The following is a 24,641-nucleotide window of genomic DNA, read 5'->3' as shown; positions in this document are numbered from 1 at the left end:
AACCAGCAACAGAAGATGGCACACAATTTTGATCAGACACAGAAAACTTCACAGATCCTTAGCAAGGAGCATTTGTGTGAAAAATTGGGTCCAGCATTGCTATACTATACATAGCAAGTTTCCAAAATGCATGCAGTGGTTGAAATTATAGAAAGAATGCAAAGAAAGAATTAATCTGCACTTTGGGCATACATAATTCTTCTCTCTACTGTGCTTTCTAAACTCTTTTACATGTCACCACATATGTTTGTCTCCTTATCCAAGCACTCTCTGTACTGTTCCCCAATATACCTATTACTTACCCTTCTCTTTAACTTACTCTCCTCCCTCTCATAACTAACTCTCTACCAACTGGATTTCTTCCTTCTACACTATTTAACATCTACTGCTCATATCTATTCCTGGAACCTCTAGAATATTGTGTAGCTCCCACTGTATTTCATTGTAGAAGTAATAGACTGTAGTTTTCCATTACACCACAAGGTGGAGCTCCTTTTCAGGGATATAAAAGAGAATTTCGAAAGTGAAAGAAGAGACTAAGATACTAGCTGAAGGGAAGAAGACTGGAAATGGTAGCTGAAGGGAAAAAAGGGCCTTGCAGCATGACTGGATTTTTCTTTTCTAGTGCTTTGGGACAGGGAAGTGAAGTAGCAGATTGTGTCTGTCTGTTGCTGAAATCCTGGATGATGGTATTTTGTGGAATCAGGAGAGGGGTCTGAAACCAGTAGTTCCACACCTGCATATGATTCAGTATGAAAAGGAGTTCCTTTGGGCCTAGTACAGAGAAGCCATAGATGATTACTAGAGTTCTGGCAGGTGATTTTTCTACTTTTCTCATCAGAGGAACCACGGTGCCTGGTCACCAGGATATTCTCAATGGAGTGGTGAGAGGCTCTGGCCATCATTTTATATTTTTATAAGATTGTGGATCCCCCCCCCCAAATGCTTTGTGGATTACAAATAACTGGGATCCATATGAGCTCCAACTTGGGCTCCATCATGTCGGCAGCAAGACTCTAAGTAGTCACTGGCCAGTGAACAGGGTATAATAGAGTATGTCATAGTTGGTTTGTTTAGAATTGATCAAGGAGGTTGAAGGTGTTAGTACTGCTCAATGACATTGCATTTTCTCATATTTGTATCATTGCATTATAATTCTTCATTGTTCAATGGCATTGCATTTTGCTTGTGTTAGTACTGCTGCCTTCAGGAATTTTGCTGCTCAATGACATTGCATTTTCTCATATCTGTATTGCTGTATTATAACTCTTTTATTGCCTAATGACATTGCATTTTTCTCCCATGTTTGTATTGCTGCATTATAAAGCTTTACTGCTCACTGATATTGCCTTCTTTGTGCATGTTTGAATGTCAAGACCTTTTTCTGTTGAGTTCTGGGGAAGAGGGTGAATGTATGTTTCATTGCATACATATCTCATCTTTCCTTATTGCTAACTGGTGCACTGTTGAAATAATTTGTTTGTGGTTGTGCTATTGCCTTTTAAACTAGATGTGTCACCTAGAATAAAATCTGTCATTCTTGCCACCTTGGTGTGTTGGGCCTATAGGGGTGTCACCAGAGTCAGGTAGGAAGGAACCCATATCTACTTCAGCTATAACTGCAGGTGTGCTACATTTGGGGGCTCATCCAGGATTGCCTGTACTGCCTTGGACTCCACCCTATTCCCCTGTATGTGTGGAAAGCAAATCCAGCAGAAACATGAACCCAGAAGTAGCCTCTAAGTGGTGCAAACAGCACAATGCTCAATCAGAGCATTGCTTAGTTCTGGTGTTGCCAGGGGTCACATGGACTGATATGCAAATACATCAAGTCACAGGATCCTTACCAGTTGTAGGGCATGGATTTTTATTAGACAGCACTATGGACCCTACCGAGCAGAGCATTTTGGCCTTATTAGAATAGAAAAGTCCTTTAATGTATGAGCACACACCTTCGAGTGTATACATTTCAGGTGAGAGTACAGTCCGTGTGGTAATCCCTGAGAAATGCACTACCTCAGCAACAGGGGAAATACCTGTGGAAGCTATCCAAGCAGGTCAGAACCTTACACCAGAAGCTTCAGTTTCACTGCCCATAAATGCTATAGGGCCTGAAGTTTTGAATGCTCTGGGAAGTATTGTAGAAAAATGCTTAAAGATTACACAGACATTCACTTGGTTTGGCTACTGCAAATTGCATTTTTTTTTTCTGGCAAACAACCCACATCTCAGGGAGCAAGCCCTAGAGGAGTGGAATATCCCAGAATCTCAGAAGAAGCAGTGGATAGCTGAAAGTCTAAAGGGATTAGCTGTGGATACCATGCACAACCTAAGGATGGGTAAGCAAGATTGCACAGCCAAGAACTATTTAGGAGTACTTCAGGATGTGTTTTGAAGGACTGAGAGGGCTGCTGACCTACTGTATCAGTTTGAACAGGACCGAGAGGGCTGCTGACCTATTGTATCAATTTGAACATATATACCAAGAAGTTTGTGAGAAACTATCTGATTACATTAAGCAATTAGATAAAATGCTCCACCAGATCATCCCAAAGAAGGGGGTGGATCTGAATGTAGCCAACTGAGTATGGATCGGACAAATTTTACAGAGAGTTCAAGCTATGGGCCCCATTGTGTGGAAAATGAGGATGAGAAATAGGGAAGAGACTCTAACATATTCTCACTTGGTTAAATAGGTGAGGGAAGAGGAAGCCCTGTTGGAAGCCAAATCTCAGCAACTAAAACAATGAGTGAAATCCAGTAGGAGCCTATAGCTGTGCTCACTACTCAAACAGGAGTCATGGCCCAGAGTATCTACAATGTAGAGGTGTCACAGTTGCAGATGCAAGTGTCTTCCCTGACCAACGCCATAGCTGAAGTCACCAAGACAGTTGCAGAACTTTAGAAAGCTGTGGTAACTTTAGCTGAAGGGAGGAATACATCAGCTAGAACCTCCACGAAAGGACTCAGGGAAGAACCAGATCAGCCAATGTTCAGAGTTCCTACTGGATTTTGTTTCCACTGTGGGGATGTAGGGCATACAAAGCGATGGTGTCCTAATGCAGAGAACTTGAAAAAAAGTGAATGAACTGTTATTGGCTAGGGCAATGCAGGGAAACTTCAAAGGGCCTCAGTGAAGGAGCCAGCTGAGTGCCCAGTTACAAAGAGCTCCATGAAATCTAACATCAAGAGACAGCATCCTGGATTTCCTTTCCACACAAACCCTTGTAAAAGAGGAGAGAAACTACCTACTATGCACTCTTCTAGCTCATCTGAGGTGAACAACTGAATTGGAAAGCCATCTCAGTCAAGATTTCAGCATCTGAGACCACAAAGCATTAATAAGCAAGAGTCTTATCCATTAAAATGGTGAGGTCAACCGGTGGTACCTCAACCACATGCTGACTGCCATACAGCTGAACAGCACCAGAAACAGAAACTACCCGATGGCCTACTGGGACCGTCCCCTGTTATGTCAGTAAAAATAGAAGGAGTGTATAGTAAAGCACTGTTGGATACTGGTGCACAAATCACCATCCTGTACAGAGATTTCTACCAAAAATACTTAAAGCATTTGCCACTTGAAAAGTTAGAAGATTTGGAGATCTGGGGGCTAAGTGACACGACATTTCCTTATGATGGTTATGCCTCACTCAAGTTAGAAATTTCCATTTCAGTTGTTGGATCAAAAGATGTTTATGAAACACTCACTGTTGTGTGCCCCAGGCCAAAAGGAAAGGATTTGGCATCTATTTTAGTGGGGACAAATACTGACCTAGTCAGAAGAATGCTAATGCCTCAATTGACCCAGGAACACCCAATACTACGTCCTCTCCCGTGACCAGTTTTCTGTGCCCTTCAATGGGAGAAGGATAGTAAGAAAGATGAAATTGGTCATGTGTGGACCCTGTCTGGGAAAGAGCATATAATTCTTGCTTGAGAGCCAAAGTGGGGATGTGTGGACAAACAGTTTCCTCTCATCTCATGATGGAAACCGATCCAGAAAGTGACTTGCCACCGGGGTTGGAACTAGTCCCAGAAGTTTGGCCTGCGGACACGTTAAAGCATCCTTATGACACTTTGACAGTGGGGTTAAAGAATAAAGGAAGTACTCCCATTGTCCTGCGTTCACAAGTGTGTTTGTGAAATGTTTATGCTGCCACTCCCTTACCTGCTTCTGTGTTGACAAGGAATGAGAGCAGGGCAAATGAGTTGAAGCTGGAAGATATTGAGATAGGAGGTGGTCTCTTGCCCCCTGAGTGGCTAACCAGAGTTAAAGAGCTACTAATGAAAAAGAAAAAAATTTTTTCTACTAGTGAACTAGATGTGGGCTGTGCAAAAAGTGCAGAACACCGAATAAGAGTAAAAGAGGACTGGCCTTTCAGGGAACATTCCAGAAGAGTAGCTCCAGGAGACCTGGAGGACTTAAGAAAACATTTGGAAGAACTAAAAGCCGCAGGGATAATTAGAGAGTCAAGAAGTCCATATGTCTCTCCCATTGTCATTGTCAGGAAAAAGGGTTCAATTTGCATGTGTGTTGACTATCGTACTCTGAATCAGTAAACCATTCCAGACCAGTACACAACTCCCTGGATTGAAGATGCTCTAAATTGCCTAGTGGGCAGTAAGTGGTTCAGTTTGCTGGACTTAAGAAGTAGATGCTATCAAATCCCTATGCACCCAGAAGATAAAGAGAAGACTGCCTTCATCATCCTTTGGGATTTTTTGAGTTTGATCACCTACCTTAAGGTTTATCAAATGCACCGGCAACTTTCCAGAAAATCATGGAAAGAACAGTTGGAGACATGCATCTCCTGGAAGTCTTAGTCTACCTGGATGACATCATTGTCTTTGGGAGGACCCCAGAGGAGCACGAAGAAAGACTGATGACTATTGGACTATTGGACAGGATTGAGAAGGAAGGCCTGAAGTTGTCATTGGACAAATTCAAGTTCTTCCAACCTTCAGTGACCTATGTGGGACATGTAGTGCCTGCATATGGAATATCCACAGATCCCAGCAAAGTTCAAGCGGTGGCATCTTGGCCCAGACCCAAAACTATCACAGAGCTGTGATCTTTTCTGGGGTTCTGTAGTTACTATAGAAGGTTTGTGGAAGGATTTTCAAAGATAGCAAGACCCCTCAACCATTTACTCTGAAATAATGAGAAAGCAGATGAAACAGATGAAGATATCCTTGTGAAAAAACCTAAGGGACCAAGAGGCTCTAAAGAACTCATCGAGATTCATTGGGCTCCTGAGTGCGAAGAGTCATTTGAACAGCTTACGTATTGCCTCACACATGCCCCTGGGCTGGCATATGCTGACTCAACAAAGCCATACATTTTACATGTGGATGCTAGCAGGGATGGTTTAGGAGGAGTTCTTTACTAGGGGTATGACAAGAAGCTGAGACCTGTGGCTTTTATCAGTTGGAGTTTATCCCCCACAAAAAGAAACTACCCTGCACACAAGTTGGAATTCCTTGCCTTAAAGTGGGCAGTAGTGGACAAGCTGCATGACTATCTCTATGGGGCTGAATTTGAAGTGCAGACTGACAACAACCCTCTGACATACATCCAGACAACTGCAAAGCTAGATGCTACTGGTCACAGATGGATGGCAGCTCTATGCAACTATAATTTCAGTTTGAAATATCGCCCAGGGCACAAAAAATGGAGATGCTGATGGTCTGTCCAGAAGACCTCAGGGAAATTTACACCCCAACGATGAATGGGTGGAAATTCCAGCGCCAAGGGTGAGAGCTATGTGTCAGATTGCAACCTGCTATCAACACACTGAATGTTGGGACCAGAAGTTGGGTCTGTCTGTACCAAGCATACCCCATGCTTACTGTAATCTGGTCACTTTACAGGCTTCATTGCTACCAGCTTTGAGTAACAGTGACCTCAGGACAAATCAAAGAGAAGACCCCTTAGGTCAGCTGGTGGTAGCTGCTTTAGAGAAGAAACAAGTTAATATACTTTGCATGGATAGTCATCCTCTGACAAGACTTTTGGCCAAAGAATGGGACAGACTCCAGATACAGAATGGACTAGTGTATAGGAGATCTCCAAGTGAACTCAACAGTAAAAAATGGCAATTGTTGCTTCCTTAGAAGTATAGAGAAGTAGTACTCCAGTCATTGCATGATGAACATGGTCATCTTGGTTATGATAGAACTATGGGTCTGGTACGAGACAGGTTCTACTGGCCATGCATGAAGCAATATGTTGTGGATTATTGTTGTACATGTCTTCGTTGCATTTGGAGAAAGACTCTGCCAACCAGAGCTACCTCATTGGGTCAAATGGAAAGTAGTGGACCCATGGAATTGGTCTGTATAGATTTTCTGTGCATTGAACAGGATGAAGGCAGGATCAGTAATGTGCTGGTGGTGACAGACCACTATACCAGATACACTCAAGCATTTCCCACTCACGATCAGAAAGCTAATACAGTGGCAAAACTACTAGTTGAGAAGTTCTTTGTACACTATGGCCTGCCAAAAAGGATACACTCTGATCAAGGACGTGATTTTGAGAGCAAGCTTGTCCATGAACTACTCACTCTGTTGGGAGTCCAAAAAAGCCAGACCACTCCTTATCATCCTAAAGGGGATCCTCAGCCTGAGAATTTCAACAGAACTTTACTAGACATGTTGGGGACACTATCTGCTGAGAAGAAGAGTCAATGGAGTAGACATGTAGCCACAGTGGTGCATGCTTACAACAGTACTAAAAATGATGCTACAGGATTCTTGCCTTACTTTCTAAAGTTTGGAAGAGAAGCTCGTCTTCCTGTTGACATCACTTTTGGAGTCACAGCTGATGATACACTAGTGCGATCTCATGGCAATTATGTGGATCGACTCAAAAAGAACCTCAGACAGGCTTATCAGCTTGCTGAAAAATCAACATGACAAAGACATCAGTGAAACAAGGCTTACTATGACAAAAAAGTAAAGATGCATGACTTGCAGCCAGGGGACAGAGTTCTTTTGAGAAATTTGGGACTACAAGGAAAGCATAAACTAGCTGACCACTGGGGATCTGAGATTTACATAATTTGTTCTCAGCTACCTAATATCCCTGTCTACCAAGTTTGCCCTGAGGGGAAAGAAGGACCCATTAAAACCTGGCACCACAACAACTTAATGCCTTTGGCAAAATCAGTGAGACTCATGAATTGAGAACCTAGAATGGCTCAGCGGAAGCCTAACTCAAGGCAATCCAGAAGGCTAAGGCAGAGAGGAACTATCCTTTCCAATGTTCAAGAGCCTATGCTTCCTCCTGCTGAAGGGGTGGAGGACAGTGATGATGACTGGGGTTTCAGCGGGCTTTTTTATGAGGATGTTCAAGACCCCATGGGCTGTAATCTCAACGTAAATGCAGCTGAATTCGTCCCTTGTCATTTTGAGCAGCCAAGACCTAACAATAGTCTAAGTAATTTTTCTGTACCTCTTGCAGAACCTGGTACTGATGGAGGCCCTGTTATGCAAACTTCAGAAAATAGTGCTGAGGACAGTCATACCATTATGGAAAATGAAAGTGAAGTTATACAGGAGGAGATCTTAGAAGAAGACAATATGCCTACTGAAGAACTGGATATTGAATGTGATGTGAGTGACAAACCTTCTGAGCAAAATTCCTTAGCTGTCTCTTTGGAACCAAAACTGCAGAGACTGATTCAGCCCCCATAGATACTTACATAGTTTGGGACATAGTACACAGGAACCTGTGACCACAGCTCATCAGAGAGTCTGTGCCCATAGTCCCTATGCCTCCTACTCCAGTGGTGACACCCCATCCCAAGTTAAGCACAAGGCTGATTACCCTTGGTGGAATGTACCTTTTGAATGTAAAAATATTGTTCAGTTATTGGGAGGATCCAAGATTTTCAAGTGGGGGGAGAGTGTAGCTCCCATGGTATTTCATTGTAGAAGTAATAGACTGTAGTTTTCCATTACACCACAAGGTGGAGCTCCTTTTCAGGGATATAAAAGAGAATTTCGAAAGTGAAAGAAGATACTGAGATACTAGCTGAAGGGGGGAGACTGGAAATGGTAGCTGAAGGGAAAAAAGGGCCTTGCGGCATGACTGTATTTTTCTTTTCTAGTGCTTTGGGACAGGGAAGTGAAGTAGCAGATTGTGTCTGTCTGTTGCTGAAATCCTGGATGGTGGTATTTTGTGGAATCAGGAAAGAGGTCTGAAACCAGTAGTTCCATGCCTGCATATTGATTCAGCAATAAAAGGAGTTCCTTTGGGCCTAGTACAGAGAAGCCATAGATGGTTACTAGAGTTATGGCAGGTGATTTTTAAACTTTTCTCATCAGAGGAACCACGGTGCCTGGTCACTAGGATATTCTCGACAGAGTGGTGAGAGGCACTGGCCATCATTTTATATTTTTATAAGATTGTGGCTTTCCCCCAAAATGCTTTGTGGATTACAAATAACTGGGAACCATATGAGATCCAACTTGGGCCCCATCATGCCAGCAGGAAGACTGTAAGTAGTCACTGGCCAGTGAACAGGGTATAATAGAGTATTTCATAGTTGGCATGTTTAGAATTGATCAAGGGAGTTGAGGGTGTTAGTACTGCTCAATGACATTGCATTTTCTCATATTTGTATTGTTGCATTATAAATCCTCATTATTCAATGACATTGCATTTTGCTTGTGTTAGTACTGCTGCCTTCAAGAATTTTGCTGCTCAATGACATTGCATTTTCTCATATTTGTATCATTGCATTATAATTCTTCATTGTTCAATGACATTGCATTTTGCTCCTGTTAGTACTGCTGCCTTCAGGAATTTTGCTGCTCAATGACATTGCATTTTCTCATATCTGTATTGCTGTATTATAACTCTTTTATTGCTTAATGACATTGCATATTTCCTGTGTTTGTATTGCTGCATTATAAAGCTTTACTGCTCTTTGATATTGCCTTCTTTGTGCATGTTTGAATGTCAAGACCTTTTTTTATGTTGAGTTCTGGGGAATAGGGTGAATGTATGTTTCATTGCATACATATCTCACCTTGCCTTATTACTAACTGGTGCACTGTTGAAATAATTTGTTTGTGGTTGTGCTATTGCCTTTTAAACTAGATGTGTCACTTAGAATAAAATCTGTCATTCTTGCCACCTTGGTGTGTTGGGCCTATAGGGGTGTCTCCAGAGTCAGGTAGGAAGGAACCCATATCTACTTCAGCTACACCTGCGGGTGTTCTACAGTTACAAAATCACTCTAAATAGATAGCTGTAATTCCTACTATCAGTGTATAATCTCAAATCATCTTTTTTTAATGTCTTCTACTTTTGCCATATCTATTCTTGTGACCTCTAGAATACTCCAAAATCTCTGTAAATTGATATGTGCAATTCCTATTATTGATGTATAATCTCCTTTTATTATTAATGTTTTCTACTTTTTATTTCTCTCTTGTCATTTTTGTTCTGTGAAAATGTTGTGATTATTTGTGCTTTAGATTATTTTATGTAGTCTTACCATAGATCCTACTAGCCTGACAGTCTGCTCTGGGATAAAGTTGTACTGGTTACTATGCTTAGAGTATTTTAGGTATACTACTATCATTCTATACTATGTTTCATTATTGAAATAACTTGTAGTATTGTGGAGCTTTTCTCCCCGGGCCTCCACTGAAAAAGGGCTTTTGCTCAGTTGGACTATCCCAGTTAACAAATATCAAATTAAACAAATAAATAAACAAGAAGCTGATAGACTGCAACATATTGATATGCATATAGCAGATAAAAACCTGTGCTTCAATCCTAATGTGTGATTATGTAGGTCAATACTAAGGGGTGCAGTAAAGGCACAGTGCATACCATAGCTCCCAATCTCTTAGCACATAAAATCTGGATAAAGCCAAAAATAATGGGGGGACAAAGCCCCAAAAATAGGGACACATTTCAAATATTGCTCTCATAAACATAGAAAGTTCCAACTTAGAATGTTGTTAGAATAAAATGTATTGGGTTACCATGCATTTTCTGAAGGATATGAAGTCTAAAACTCAAATGCCTGCCATTATTTAGAAAATTCAGTCCTCAGTGATTTGCCAAAAAAATCCAGAAATTCATAAATGTTATGAGGAACAGATCAAAATATGTGGCAAAAATCTGGATATTCTGTGAAAATCTGAGCAGTTGAAAGGTATGGTGCATATCTGCAGCTACTGCTGTTGTTTTAGTAGTAAAACTGACAGAGAAACGTAGAACTCATGGGAATCTCCAATATTCACGTACTGGAGAAAGGTAAGTCAGCAGATATATAAGGATAAGAAAAAAACAATGAGACAAAAAGCAACAAACTTTCACAGTAAATTCAGTAGCCAAGATATGTGCAACGTATAAATAGTACCATGAAACTCACAAGCATACCTCTCAACTATGCAGATTTTTGCCTCATATTTTTGGTCTGCTCCTAATAAAATGTGTGATTTTCTGGCAAATCACTGGGATAAGCTGAGGATTGAGGTCACTAAATAATGACATACATTTGAGTTTCAGACTTCAAATCCTTCAAAAATACATGTTAATACAAACTCTGTTATTCTAGCAACTTTTTAAGTTTCTAAGAGCAATATTTAAAATATATCCCTATTTTAGGGCCTTTGCCCCCCCCCCCCATTTTGCCAGGCTTTGTCCAGATTTCTAGCACTAAGAGGTTGAGTGGTATGCTCACAAGCAAACACTGCAATGAAAAGACACTAAGGAAGTGTGTACTAGAAAGAACCTATCACAGAGGATGAGAGATGAGACACGGAATGAAAGTCTCAAACTTCAGAAAGGTAATACAGTGGCTCCCACTCAAGCTTCCCTAACTTCTCACATTGCCTCACAGTTTCCTTACTTGTATGTACATATGTCTTTCCTGTCCTCATAGCCTTTTTGTTGTCCTATTATTGCCTTTACTTAACTAAATATTATCCCATTTGCAAAGGATGCGCCAATAACTGCTCCTACAATAGGTAGGGTAATCCAATGCTTTCTTATAGTTACAGTAGTACTCAAGGTTATTCAGACAAGAGAGACACTCGCTAGCTGCAGGAGTATTTTAATATCTGCAGTTTAAAAAGGCATAACCTGAATTAATCTATAAATCTCTGAATTCATCTAAAAATAAATAGGTGAAAATGCAATTTAGTGCAATCTAATTAGTATCCGCGCTTATCCCATCCTTTCTGAAATGACAGTCTCTGATATGTATAAATTAAATCAATCTATTGCACAGATTCTCTACAGCTCAGTTTAGTTAGGTAAATCTAATGTGATACACAGATTTTCTACTCTCTACAGCTCAGTTTAGTTATGTAAATCTAATGAGATACACAGGTTTTCTACTTAGTTATTACACATTATTTTAACAATTGAAACTAGTGCTGCATCCTCTGTATTCAGAGATATTACTTCCTTTGTTGATCAAATTATTATAAACCTTTCTGTATGTATGTCATTTTCTCTGTTGCTGTACTACTTGTCTATCAAACTATTGTAAAATATTTCTGTATACTCTTAATGTTTTTTTCCTTTTGGCCAGGGCAATTCTTGAAACGAGTTCTTGGACAAATCCATTCCCTGGTTAGCAAACAGTGACGTGCATTAGAGCTTAAATGCACTGCATTGAATGTTACAGCAGCACATAGAATGTAAACAATGACCCTTTAAAAGATGCACTGAACGGTAAGGTTAAATTAGTGCTTATGTCATGTTGTGTGTACTTCCTGGTTCTGCCTGCCCAATCGTCAACAGCTAAGAAAGCTTGCATGTTGTGCAGAGAAACTGAAAGTAAATCTCGTGCTGCAGCAGTGCAGCTGTTGTTTGGGGCTTACATATCCAGTGAATTTCCTAAGTACTACTGCCTGAGAATGAAGGCACTGGATCTGCTTCTGCTATGTGCCCTCTTCAGTGTCAAAATTTTGGCCATGCCAGCAGGTAAGGATATCAGTCTTTCTGACTCACTTTGTTTTCCAAGTTTTTACTGCAACTCGCTGGGCAAAAGGTATCAGATAAAACAGTAGTTTCAGTTTTAATTTAATGAAGTATAAAGAACAGATGGCATATCATTAGGCCATATTTTAAAGTTCTGATCTCCTTCTAGTACTTAAATTTGGGTTTATCAGTCCTGCGTTTAACAACTTTCACTTTGTGTATGGATATGTGGGAGTACAACTCATCTTCCTGATTGAATGCAAAGATTTAGTTAAAAATATTTAGTGCAGTTGTGAACAAACCCTTAGTTTGAAAGCTTAAATATATGTTACTCTCAAGGGTGAATATTTAATTCATGTGTTTGAGCAAGTGTTGTGTGTGCATGTATCCCTGTGTCTATGTCTGTCTGCATGTGCTGTGTATGTGGATTTCTCAGATGTTGTTACACTTTCGTGATTAAGGCTAAAGGGATAAAGAGAGTAGCAATAGGAATATATTAAATGAAGTTAACACTTCGCCTGGACTTCCTTTTAAATTCTGAACAATGTGTTTACTGGATTCCTGATGTTCTTATTGGGTGGCTACTCTCTGCTGGTAGAGATTAGTGCCCTATGTCTTTCTAAGCTGTAAAATACTTACCTATACTACACTTTTTTCTTTTTTATCTTAACTTTTATAGTACACTAAAGGAACCCATTAACTTAGATAACCTCTGAAACCAAAGATAATTTCATCTTAAGAGCAATACCTTATATGCTCAGAACTTATTTAATATATTGAGGCAATGTTACAATTGCCTCATGTACACAGACAATCCTCTCCTTCTCCCACAAAACACAAATACATGCGAGAGATGCAACTATACGGCCAAACTGGAGGCTGAGCTCTCTCAACATAGGACTGGCAAGACCAGACAGGAGGAGAAGGTAACCACACACAATACATACCCAGTCACACATGGTACCATCACAACTTCAAATCATACACATACTCACACAAAGACATACTCGGAGGCTCTGATCAAAAATTTACCAAAACAGCAGAGGCCACCAAAGCAGACACCCAAACAACTACCACCTCACGACCCAACACATGCAACACATAGACCACACAATCAGAGTGTCAAACAGTCACAGCCCTTAAGGCCAAACAAAATGCCAGACACACTTGTCATTGGTGATTCCATAGTCAGACACACTGACGTCCCGCTCACCAGACTGAGTAAGGAGAAGGTCACAGTAAGCTGCCTGTCGGGCGCTAGAGTCCGCCACATAACGCAAGCACTCAGGTCTCTCAACAGCAGGTACAAGTACGACTCAGTCATTGTCCACGCTGGTGTCAACGACCTGAGGACTACATGAAAAGGGACATCGAGGAGCTCTCTGATTATGTAGCCCAGGCAGGTATGACCCTGACCTTGAGCAGTATCCTACCTTCACCTAGAATGATGCCACAATACAGTGATAAGATGATCAGCTTTAATAATTGGCTTAAATTCTGGTGTCATTCAAAGGGGATCCAATGTCTGTCTGCCTGGGATGACATGCTGGACAAGCCATGAGGGCGGCTTGCACCTGTCACCCTGGGCTTCCGGATATTGGCAAAGGCTCTTGCCACCCCATAGTGCCTTTTTAGGCAAGGCTCAAATTCTAAACCTACCACCCTAGAACACCAAAAGGAAAAAACTAAGGGTAATGCTGCTCAATGCCAGAAGTCTCAATCTCAAGATGCACGCACTCGAGGCCCTTCTCAATATGGAGAACATCGATGTCTGTGCTGTGACAGAAACCTGGTTCAAGGCTCCTGAGAGCACCCCAGCATTAACAGGTTTCACCTCATATCATGCTCCGCCCCAAAATCCGGACAACACCAAGAAAGGAGGGGTGTCCATATTCATAAAGGACACCCACACCTCAAGGTTGGTGGCAACGCATGCATCGGAGACCATCCAGGTGCAATTAACCATAGGCAAGACTGCTCTGCAATTTGTAGCATGTTACAGGCCACCCTCTCAAACTCAGGAACCTCACATGGCCTTCTGAAAACATTGGAGGGGATAAATGTACCATCATACTAGGTGACTTCAACTACCCTAATATAGACTGGGAACACTACTCAAGCCCAAACACTCTAACCCAAAGATTCCTGGAGTTCATAAACTCAAATGCCATGGAACAACTAGTCACCATCCCACCAAGAGGAGAAAACATACTTGATCTCATCATCACAAACATGGGATCAAAATGTTCAACACCGGAAGTATACCCCTCACTGGTGAGATCAGATCATAAACTAATCTCACTGGAGGTCCTCATCCCGCCCCACCTGAAACAAAAAGACCACAGTGAAAAACTTCTCAAAAGCCGATTTCACACTTCTAAAAACTAGTGTGGTCTCCTTTAAGGCCCCTGAGCCAGTGGTAAACATTACTCAAACCGCTGAATCACTTACAAATGCCTTCTACCAGCACCTACAGGACTGCATGGATCAGGCAATCCCAAACAAAACTAAAACTCTCTGTACCAAAGGCAAGCGTCCAGTCTGGTGGACCCCAGCCATAAACAAGCTCTACAACAAAAGGAGGAAGCTACTACAAGATAGAGCAAAATCCTTGAAAGGTAAGACACCTTTGATCATTATAAGTAAAAAACTAAGAGTTCTCATAAAATCATCCAAGGCAAATTTTGAGAGAAAAAGGACTCTAAAGACAATCATAAGGCCTTCTTTAGCTATGTTAGAAACCTAGGAGGAAACTCCCAGATATGCTCAGAATTAGTTCAAAATGATGTGAAAATTACTGAACCTACACACATTGCCAACATACTGGCTGACAGGTTCAGTGCAAACCCCTCCCCTCAAAAGGAGAGATATCTATTCCAGAGGATTGTAGCCCCCAAACATCTCCAACGCCCAGGTGAGAACTGCCCTCACTAAGGCAAAAACACAGCATCCATGGGACCGGATGGTGTCCCCGCTGTGCTTCACGAACTTAATGAGGAATTAAACCCACAGTTAGGACAGCTGTTTAATCTTAGCCTCACCTCAGGATCCAAGGAGTGGCGCGACTGTGGTCCCACTTCATAAGGGCGGTGCCTCCACAGACCCTGGAAATTACCGCCCATTAGCTTGACAAGCCTTATCTGCAAAGCCATGGAGAGGATCATAATGGAACTCATAATTAAACACATAGGGAACTTGCAGGCTTTGGATCCAACCCAGTTTGGCTTTGTCAAAGGCAGATCCTGCCTCTTAAACTTGGTTGACTTTTGAGACAGTCACCAAGGCCATTGATGAGGAAAGGCAGTCCATACAGCCTACCTCGACCTGGCAAAGGCCTTGACACAATACCCCACTCAGGTATCATCGAAAAACTCATCAGCTTGAATGTAAACCCATACATCACAAAATGGGTTGCAAACTGGCTAAGTGACAGAACCCACAGGGTCAGAGTTGCTGGAGCCATGTCAGACTCAAAGCCTGTCACAAGTGGTGTCTCACAGGGCTCAGTCCTGGGTCCACTCTTGTTCGGCATCTACTTTTCTGAAGTACAAACAAACACAGGAGGGTTATGGCTGACAAAGTTTGCAGATGACTGCAAACTGGGCCATAGTCGAAAACACATCTGACACAGATATCCTCCAGAAGGGCCTCACAGAAACGGATAACTGGTGCCAGAGCCATGGCCTGAAGTTAAACGCCAAAAATGCATAGTCATACCCTCGGGAAAAACAAGGTTACCCCTAGCTACCATATAGGTGGCAATCCACTGAGCACAGAAAAGTCATCAGGGATCTGGGGACCCAGGTTGACAGTAGCCTTCGTTTGACACTCATGTTGCTAAAGTAGTTAGGAAAACCTTCTATATCGCCGACCTGATCATGAAGGGATTCACATCTAGATCAAGGGAGGTCATCGTCCCCTGTACTCATCACTCATTAGACCTATGATTGAGTACAATGCCCGTTCGAATGTATCTGACCAGACACCTGCTGCAGCTTGAAAGGCCCCAAAAGTTCCTCACCAAAAGGATAAAGGGTCTCAAAATATGTCTTATGCTGCCCGACTGAAAGAACTCCAGCTCTATTCAGTCTCATACCGCTTGCTCAGAGGTGACCTGTGCCTGACATATAAGGCCATGTCAAACCCAGATTTGATGAATATGCTTCACCTCAAAAATCTAGATCCCTCAGAACCACAAGGGCGGAGACTTAAACCTTGACACGGTTATAAATAGAACGTGCTGGAGGGACAGATTCATCACCCAGAGACTCCCTATGTTGTGGAACAAAATCCCGGTACATGTGAGGCAGAGCACCTCGCTGGCCTTGTTCAAGAGGAATCTTGACCAATGGATGGGAGATCGCAGATATACCCCAGGGATTACTTCAGTGTCACTGCTTGACAGAGGCACAGCAAAATGATAGGCATAGTTTTATTCAAACTAAAGGGGTGGCGAAAGCCACATAACTATGGGCTAGGCTTATAAATGCCCTTGGGCAGATAGCCTAGTATGAACCTATGAACCTATGAACCTATGAATGACATCTCCTATTCTGACCCAGAAGAAAATGCAAATACTCTTGCAAACAAATGTACTGCCAACTTCACCCCAAGACTTTTCTTCAAAGCCTCCCAAAATTTGAATCCCCTGCTCCCCGAATTATCTGTAAAGATCATGTACCGAAAGTGATAATCAAGATTATTATTATTATTATTATTAATATTTGTTTACCAGGATTGTCCAACTGGATGCAAGGTGTCCTTTTTCAGCACAGTCATGGGGAGAAAAGCTCCACAAGGTTACATAGTAATTTGGTGAAATTAGTTAAAGTTTAACAATGTTTATCAATAATTAAAAATGATTAACCACATTTTAAAAAGTTTAACATGTTATTTCAAAGAAAACTGTTACAAGATATGTAGGTAAGCCTAAGTACAGTATATGTACAAAAATCATAGAAGAAAAAGTATGATAGATAATTACATCTGCATAGGGTAGAGTTTAAGACTGTGGAAACATGTTCTATAGGGGTGGCTATGGATGGTAATAGTGTAGCAGAGGTGGGTTCAGGGAGGGTCAATGCAGTTACATAACTGGTTTTCATAAAAGTTGTGATTTAAAGAGTTTTTTGAATGCGGTAGAGTGGTTTTGTAGTCTGAGGTGTGGGAGTAGTGTGTTCCATATTCCATAGAGAGCTATTTTTACATGGAATGACTTCTACTAGGGCTTTGTTACTGGATCAAAGTTCCGCATTGATGCTATGGAAGTTTAGTGGGCTTGTTAGGGCAGAGGTTTTGTCAGGATGGTACAGTATTTGATGGCCTAAATTGAGTCAGTGGTAGTGAAGTAGGTTAGGGAATTCTATCCAGTGTAGTTTATGTAGGGACTGTAGGGATGTAAGATCAAAAGTACTTCCTCTGTGGGACCTGGCAATATTCCTGGTTGCTTAATTAATAGTGTTAAATATGCTTATACATTCACATTTCTCATGCTGTTTAACTTAATTTTAGCTACTGGTTTTGTCCCTGATGAGTAGCACACTGCTGTGATGATGTCCTTCCAAAAGGGTGGTCTTACAATTAACTCCGTAACTGTAGACATATCAGCCTTACAAGCCTCATTTGCAAAGCCATGGAATATATTATAACTCACTACATAAACTCTGATGTCAAGAATCTGGTTAGACTTGACCTCCAACAGTTTGCCATTTTGAAGGACAGATCTTATCTATTTAATCTAGTAAACTTTGAAAGAGTTTCACAGGCTGTAGATTACGGTCATGTAGTGCACATGTCATGGGGTGACCTAACTGCAGACATCACCACCGTTCCCCATGCTGGCATCATATGAAAACTATATCTTTAAACTGACACATATGGTAAGATGCATTGCAAACTGGCTGCAAGACAGAACCCACACAGTTGGAGTTGCAGGTGCCTCATCAGAAAGTATGAAAGTGACCAGTAGTGTCCCTCAGGGCTCGGTGATAGGACCTGTCTTTTGGTATTTACTTTGCAGATCTCCATGTAGAAAGCCAAGACCTATCACTAACCAAGTTTGCAGATGACTGTAAACATTGGTTCATAGATTCATAGGTGTTTACTAGGCTAATGACCACAATGACCATTTTAAGCCTAGCCATGCATCCCAAATCTCTGACAAGTTCTGGGATACATGGCTAGGCATGGGTTGTTGTTACGTCTTGGTATGACATCCAAACCATCCAGAATAATATTTCGCTAGTAAACTCTTAGTGTACTAAAGGTAGACTCATACCGAATGCTAAAGAATATATTGTCCTCACTTTTGATAGAGAACCTCTTTGCTCATCATACTATATAGACAGCACAGCAATGCAAAACAAAAATTTAATCACGGGCTCCCTCTCTTTTGATCATCATGTGACAACAATTGTCAGAAAGTCCTTTTATTTAGCCTAATTAATTGCCAAAGGAATATCTTCAATGTCTAAAGAGGTAATTATCCCATTATACTCAGCAATGATTAGGTACAGTTATCAAATACAGTGCTACCTTTTTTGATGTATCTCACTAAACATATCAGAAAAAGATCTCAGGCCTAAAGATCTTGAGCTATCAAGAGATACCAGAAGCTCTATCTCTTTATTCAATGTTGTATAGGTATTTGAGAGGATATCTCTGCCTCATCATTAAAGATCCTATTATCCTGCACTTCCTGTTTTTCCTGAAGACCATTATCTTCATAAATACTAGAACCAGAAACCTAAATCATCACCAACAGATAAGTAAAACAAGGTGGAGGGACCGATTTATTACCAGTCACCGCAGAAACCTTTGGAACAAACCTCCCCTGCATGTTAAGCATGTTAAGCTGTGTGACTCTCTATCTTCCTTTAAACCAAAACTAGCTAATTGATTGGATAGCCACTAATTTACTCAGGGAATTACTGGTATGACACTCTTGGAGAAAAGAGGTAGAGCCTGTGGAAAGGTACTGGCAGGGTGTGAATGATTATAAGAAACAGTAGTCTTGGAATATCTCTGAAACTTTGAATCAATAAATCTGTGCACCTACAATAGTAGCAGGTAAAGCTCTATGCTCTAAAAATAATTGTGATCAGATCTTTCCAATCATAACCCTGGAAGTTATATGTTCTTAACATGGATATTAAGATTCACCTTTCAAGTTTCACTGATAAGGTCAATTTGTTGATGTCCATATCTCAAACACAAAATATCCTGGTTATGATCACGGATCTGATCATAATCCTGTATACAATGTATGGAGTTCTGAGGATCATGATCAGGGTTGCTAGATTTCTGGAGGGCCAGGCAGGGACAATAAAAAGGTCTTTCATACTAAGTGAAGACCTAAAAAAAAATGGTAGTTCTGCATTAAGCAGAAGTAGCTCTGCTTTTAGATTTTTGATTGGCTCCTATGCTGGTATACAAGCCAATCAAATATTCGCACAGTAGAGCCTCTTGTGTTCAATGCGGAACAACTAGCATTGAACAGAAGTGGCTCCACTTTGCGATTTATGATTGGCTCATATACTATCATACAGGCCAATCATAAATCGCAAAGCGGAGACTGTTTCACCAGGATTTTAACCAGCAGTGCGAGACTCAGGATTGGGCTGCTGATTCTTGGACTGTCACACTCAAATAAGGACGTCTAGCAACTCTGATCATGATTCCAGTGCTCAGAATAACAAACAATATTAATTTTCTAGTGAAATGTTGTGGGCTGTACCGGCCTAAAGTTAGATAATTAGTTTATGGATGATTGTAGCAGTTTGCATTTGACTAAAGCAACCTTGTTCTCATAAATGCTAACTTGTGGAGCTCCTGAGAATTTGAATTTGCTTTATTAGGCTACATAGCTTGCTACAGACCCCCCACCATGCCCCCAGGATTCCCACTCCTCTTTTCTTGATACACTGGAAAATATTAAGATACAACTCAACACTCTAATAATGGGTGATTTCAACTACCCTACCATTAACTGGGAAAACTACTCATGTACCAACTCTTTTGCTCAACGTTTTCTGGAAATCATCAATTCCAATGCCTTGGATCAACTTATCCACACCCCCATGAGGGGCAGCAATATCCTAGACCTGGTCATCACCAACATGGGTGGCTGGTGTTCCACACCAGAGGTCAGCTCCTCCTTGGTCAGATCCAACCACAAGCTAATCACCCTAGACATCCACATCCCGTTCCCACCCCCCATTAGGAAAACAACCATAAAACATTTCTCAAAAGCCAACTTCACGCTTCTTAAGACAGAAGTGGCAAACTTCACGACACCCATGCAGATGGACAATAGAGGTATGACTGCTGAATCCATCACAAATGCACTTTATAAGCACTTACATGAGTGCATGGATAGTGCTATCCCTAACAGAACCAAGATGCTATCCTCCAAAAAAAAGGAAGCCAATCTGGTGGTCTTCTGCCATAAACAAACTCTACAACAGAAGAAAGAAACTGTTGCAAAAAAAGAGGAAAATCACACAATTGGAGGAACTCCCTGGTCAGCCTCCAGTAAGAACCTGAGATCCCTCATAAAATCCTCCAAAGCTAGTTATGAAAACAAAATCACCACTGATTCTAAAGACAACCACAAAGCATTCTATAGCTATGTGAAGAATCTCAATGGCAACACCCAGATCTGCTCTGAGTTATAGCACAGTGACACTAAATATACAGAACCAACTGATATTGCCAACATCCTGGCAGATAGGTTCAGTACTCCCCTCTCACCCCCTAAAGGGCCCATGTTTATACCGGAAGAATGCAAAGTTCCTGTAAACACGGCTGCACAGGTAAAAACCTCACTCTCCAAAGCCAAGAACACAGCATCCATGGGACCTCACAACATCCCAGGCTGCCTTCTACACAAACTACAGAATGAACTGGCACCCCACCAAAGTACCATGTTCAATCATAGCCTCACCTCAGGCTTTGTGCCCATTGAATGGCACACTGCGACGGTTATCCCACTCCACAAAGGGGGCCACAACAGACCCCGGGAACTACTGCCCCATTACCCTGATGAGCCTGGGTCTGCAAGGCCATGGAATGTATCATCATGGAACTCATAAACAAAGACATTGGAGATCTCCAAACTCTGGACCTCACACAGTTCGGGTTTGTAAAAGGCAGATCATGTCTCCTAAACCTGATAGACTTCTTTGAAGTAGTCACCAAAGCCATAAATGAGGGTAAGGTGGTTCACACAGCCTATCTAGATCTCGCCAAGGCGTTCAACACCATCCACCACTCTGGAATTATAGATAACTCACTAAACTAGGTATAACTCTCTATGTCACAAGATGGGTTGCCAACTAGCTTACTGACAGAACTCACACTGTGAAAGTAGCAGACTCCAAATCAAACTTCAGACCAGTGACAAGTGGAGTACCACAGGGTTCAGTCCTGGGTACTCTTCTGTTTGGTATCTATTTCTATGACGTACAGGCTAACACAGAAGGTCTTTGGCTAACTAAATTTGCAGATGACTGCAAACTAGGAGCCATAATCAAGACTCCTAATGATGTGGACAGCCTACAAAAGGGCCTCACCGAGACAGATGCGTGGTGTCAAAGCCATGGTCTCAAGCACAATGCCAAAAAGTGCATTGTCATCCCCCTTGGTAAAAACTATGTACCCATGAACTGCCACATAGGCGGTAGTCTACTTAACACCAAAAGTTTGATAAGAGACCTTGGGACACAGGTGGACAGTAGTCTCTCCTTTGATAATCAAATTGCCGCAGTGGTCAGGAAATCCTTCTACGTGGCACACCTCATCAAAAAAGGTTTCTCATCCAGAAAAAAAGAGGTCATTGTTCCCCTCTACTCATCACTCATTAGACCCATTATAGAGTACAGCGCCCCTTTTGGTATGTACCTAACAAGACATCTAAAACAACTGGAAAGGCTGCAAAAATACCTCACAAAGAGGATTACTGGCCTCAAACAGATGCCTTACGCAGACCGTCTCAAAAAACTCCAGCTTTACTCCGTCGCATATTGCCTACTCAGAGGCGATCTCTGCCTAACATACAAAGCTATGTCAAACCCAGAGCTGTTGGACATGCTCCATAGGTTCATAGGTTCATAGTTTGGTATTAGGCTATCGGCCTAGGGCCTATACAAGCCTAACCATAACAATTCCCTGGCTATTTGTTCCCACACTATTTACTTCCCTGGACCCCTGTCTAGCAGGGCAACTGACGTGATCCCCGGGGTGAATTTCCTTTCTCCCGTCCAATCATCAAGGTTCCTTTTGAAGAGGGCCAAAGAGGCGCTCTGCTTGACATGTATGGACAGTCTATTCCAGACTCTGAGGAGTCTCTGGGTCAGGAACCTATCCCTCCAGCATATTTTGTTTATTGTGATGACAAGATTTAGATCCCTGAAGTGTGTGGCTCTGAGGGATTGGGATTTCTTTAAGTGTAGCATGTCCAACAGCTCTGGGTTAGACATGGCCTTGTATGTTAAGCAGAGATATGCGGCAGAGTACAGCTGGAGTTTTTAAGGCGGTCAGCATAGGGCATCTGCTTTTAGGCTTGTGATTCTTTTAGTGAGGTATTTCTGCAGCCTTTCCAGTTGTTGCAGATATCTTGAGAGGAACATACCAAATGGAGCATTGTATTCTATAATGGGTCTAATGAGGGATGAGTACAGTGGGACAATGACCTCCTTTTTTCTGGATGAAAAGCCCTTAGTGATGACGTGTGCCACATAGAAGGATTTCCTGACTGTTGTGGCAATGTGGTTATTGAAGGTGAGACCAATGTCCACCTGTGTTCCTAAGTCTCTTATCACACTTTTGGTGTTTAGTGTACTGCCACCTATGTGATAATTCATGGGTACATGTTTTTTTCCCAAAGGGGATAACTATACATTTCTTGGCATGGAGCTTGAGCCTATGTCTCTGGCACCAAGCATCATTTGGGGATTCAGTAATGGCTCCCAGTTTGCAGTCATCTGTGAACTTTATTAGCCAGAGTCCCTTAGTGTTGGCCTGTACTTCAGAGAAGTAGATGCCAAACAAGAGAGGTCCCAGGACTGAACCCTGAGGTACTCCACTTGTCACTTGTCTGGACCTGAATTAGCTACTTTTACAGTGTGGGTTCTGTCAGTAAGCCAGTTGGCAACCCATCGAGTGACATAGGGATTAATACCCAGCTTAGTAAGTTATCTATGATTCCAGAGTGGGGGATGGTGTCAAAGGCCTTAGCGAGGTCCAGATAGGCTGTGTGGACTGCCTTATCCTCGTCCATGGCTCTGGAGGCTGATTCGAATAAGTCAATAAGGTTCAGGGAGACAAGATCAGCCCTTCACGAACCCAAACTGGGTGGGGTCCAGTGTTTTAAGGTTGCCAATGTCTTTGTTTATAAGTTCCATTATAATACATTCTATGGACTTGCAGATCAGGCTCATCAGACTGATGGGGCGGTAGTTCCCAGGATCCAAGGTGGATCTCCCCTTGTGGAGTGGGATAACTGTAGCTGTGCACCGCTCTTACCTAAACTTGTTGTTTGGTGTGAGTGTTGCAAGGTATAGCCAGAGTAAAATTACCAGATAAATAGCTTCCGTTTTACGTCATTCCATTCTGTGTAGCAGACAGTTTGACCAAAAGAAATATCTTGTCAAAATATTTGGTAAGGGCATGTTATATCCATTGCATCTTTTGTTTCTTCTTCCTGTGCGTTACTGAGAACAAAGGATGGAAGTTCATTAATGAGAATCTTGTAAAGGCAGTGTATCCACTTTATAAATTAGAATACAATGAGCCATCTGAAATGTCTGAATGTTTTTTTAGAATGTTCTGTAAACATCACAGACATTGTGAATGAGTTTGTAGATTCCATATGTTGTTTTTTCAGACAGCCGTCTAGAAGGAGTGTCTATCACAAGACATATTCCTTCCTGCAGCTAGGTATTAACATATTTAAACTTATATATCTCATATAGCTCATCCTCTTTTTTCTAGTTATAAAATGTGCTTTAATACAATCTTTGTATAATGTGGTATACAGAACAGTGCTGCAGTGGTAGGACACCTACATCACAGGTATGAGCTTCAGTCATGTTGTGTGTGTGAAGTTAGGATGTTCTCTACTAGTCTATCTGCTTTTTTTCCAGGTACTCTGATTTTCCACTCTCCTTCTAAAAACATGCTAGCTGATTGGCTGTTCAGCTCCACAAACAAATGAAACACTCTCCATCATACAGCTACAGCATACACTTCATATAAACTGCCAACTAATCTCTCATGTTAAACCTATAAAACACTGAAATGCACACATGAACACTCATAACACACACACACACACACACACACACACACACACACACACACACACCTCTACTTCCCATCAGTATTAGGACAGTGGTTAACTAAATCCCTTACAAAACACATTACTGTCTTCATAATAATTTCAAGGAAAACAAAAGCAGCATTTATATTGTGGGCTGCACATTCACAGTTATAGGTTTATAGCTTCATAGGTTATGGGCCACTTTAAGCCCAGCCAACTTCTTTTTTGTGCTTGAATTAACCTATCCAGTTTGGTTAGAGAGTGCCCTTACCCATGTCATTGTTGATAATTACATATTACCCTTAATAAGAATAACTGGGATTATACCATAGATAATTTGAGGCGACCCATGCATGGGATAAA

The 24,641-nt window shown here is 41.6% G+C and overlaps 1 protein-coding gene across 2 annotated transcripts in view; it reads left to right on the top strand.

The window, feature by feature from the left end:
• Positions 1–11,815: 11,815 nt before the first annotated feature.
• TAPBPL (TAP binding protein like) overlaps positions 11,816–24,641 on the top strand; it is a 483,995-nt gene continuing 471,169 nt past the window's right edge. For both annotated transcript variants that reach the window (XM_044079558.1, XM_044079557.1), the window contains exon 1: positions 11,816–11,962. In XM_044079558.1, the coding sequence (XP_043935493.1) occupies positions 11,896–11,962 (67 nt within the window). In that variant the 5' untranslated portion in view covers positions 11,816–11,895. The remainder of the gene's footprint in view (positions 11,963–24,641) is intronic.

This window comes from Protopterus annectens, chromosome 8.part0 (assembly GCF_019279795.1).
Source record: "Protopterus annectens isolate FY-2018-M chromosome 8.part0, PAN1.0, whole genome shotgun sequence".
Lineage (NCBI taxonomy): Eukaryota > Metazoa > Chordata > Ceratodontiformes > Protopteridae > Protopterus > Protopterus annectens.
The sequence above is the reverse complement of the archived record's forward strand: the minus strand, read 5'-3'. Positions and strand labels throughout refer to the sequence as shown.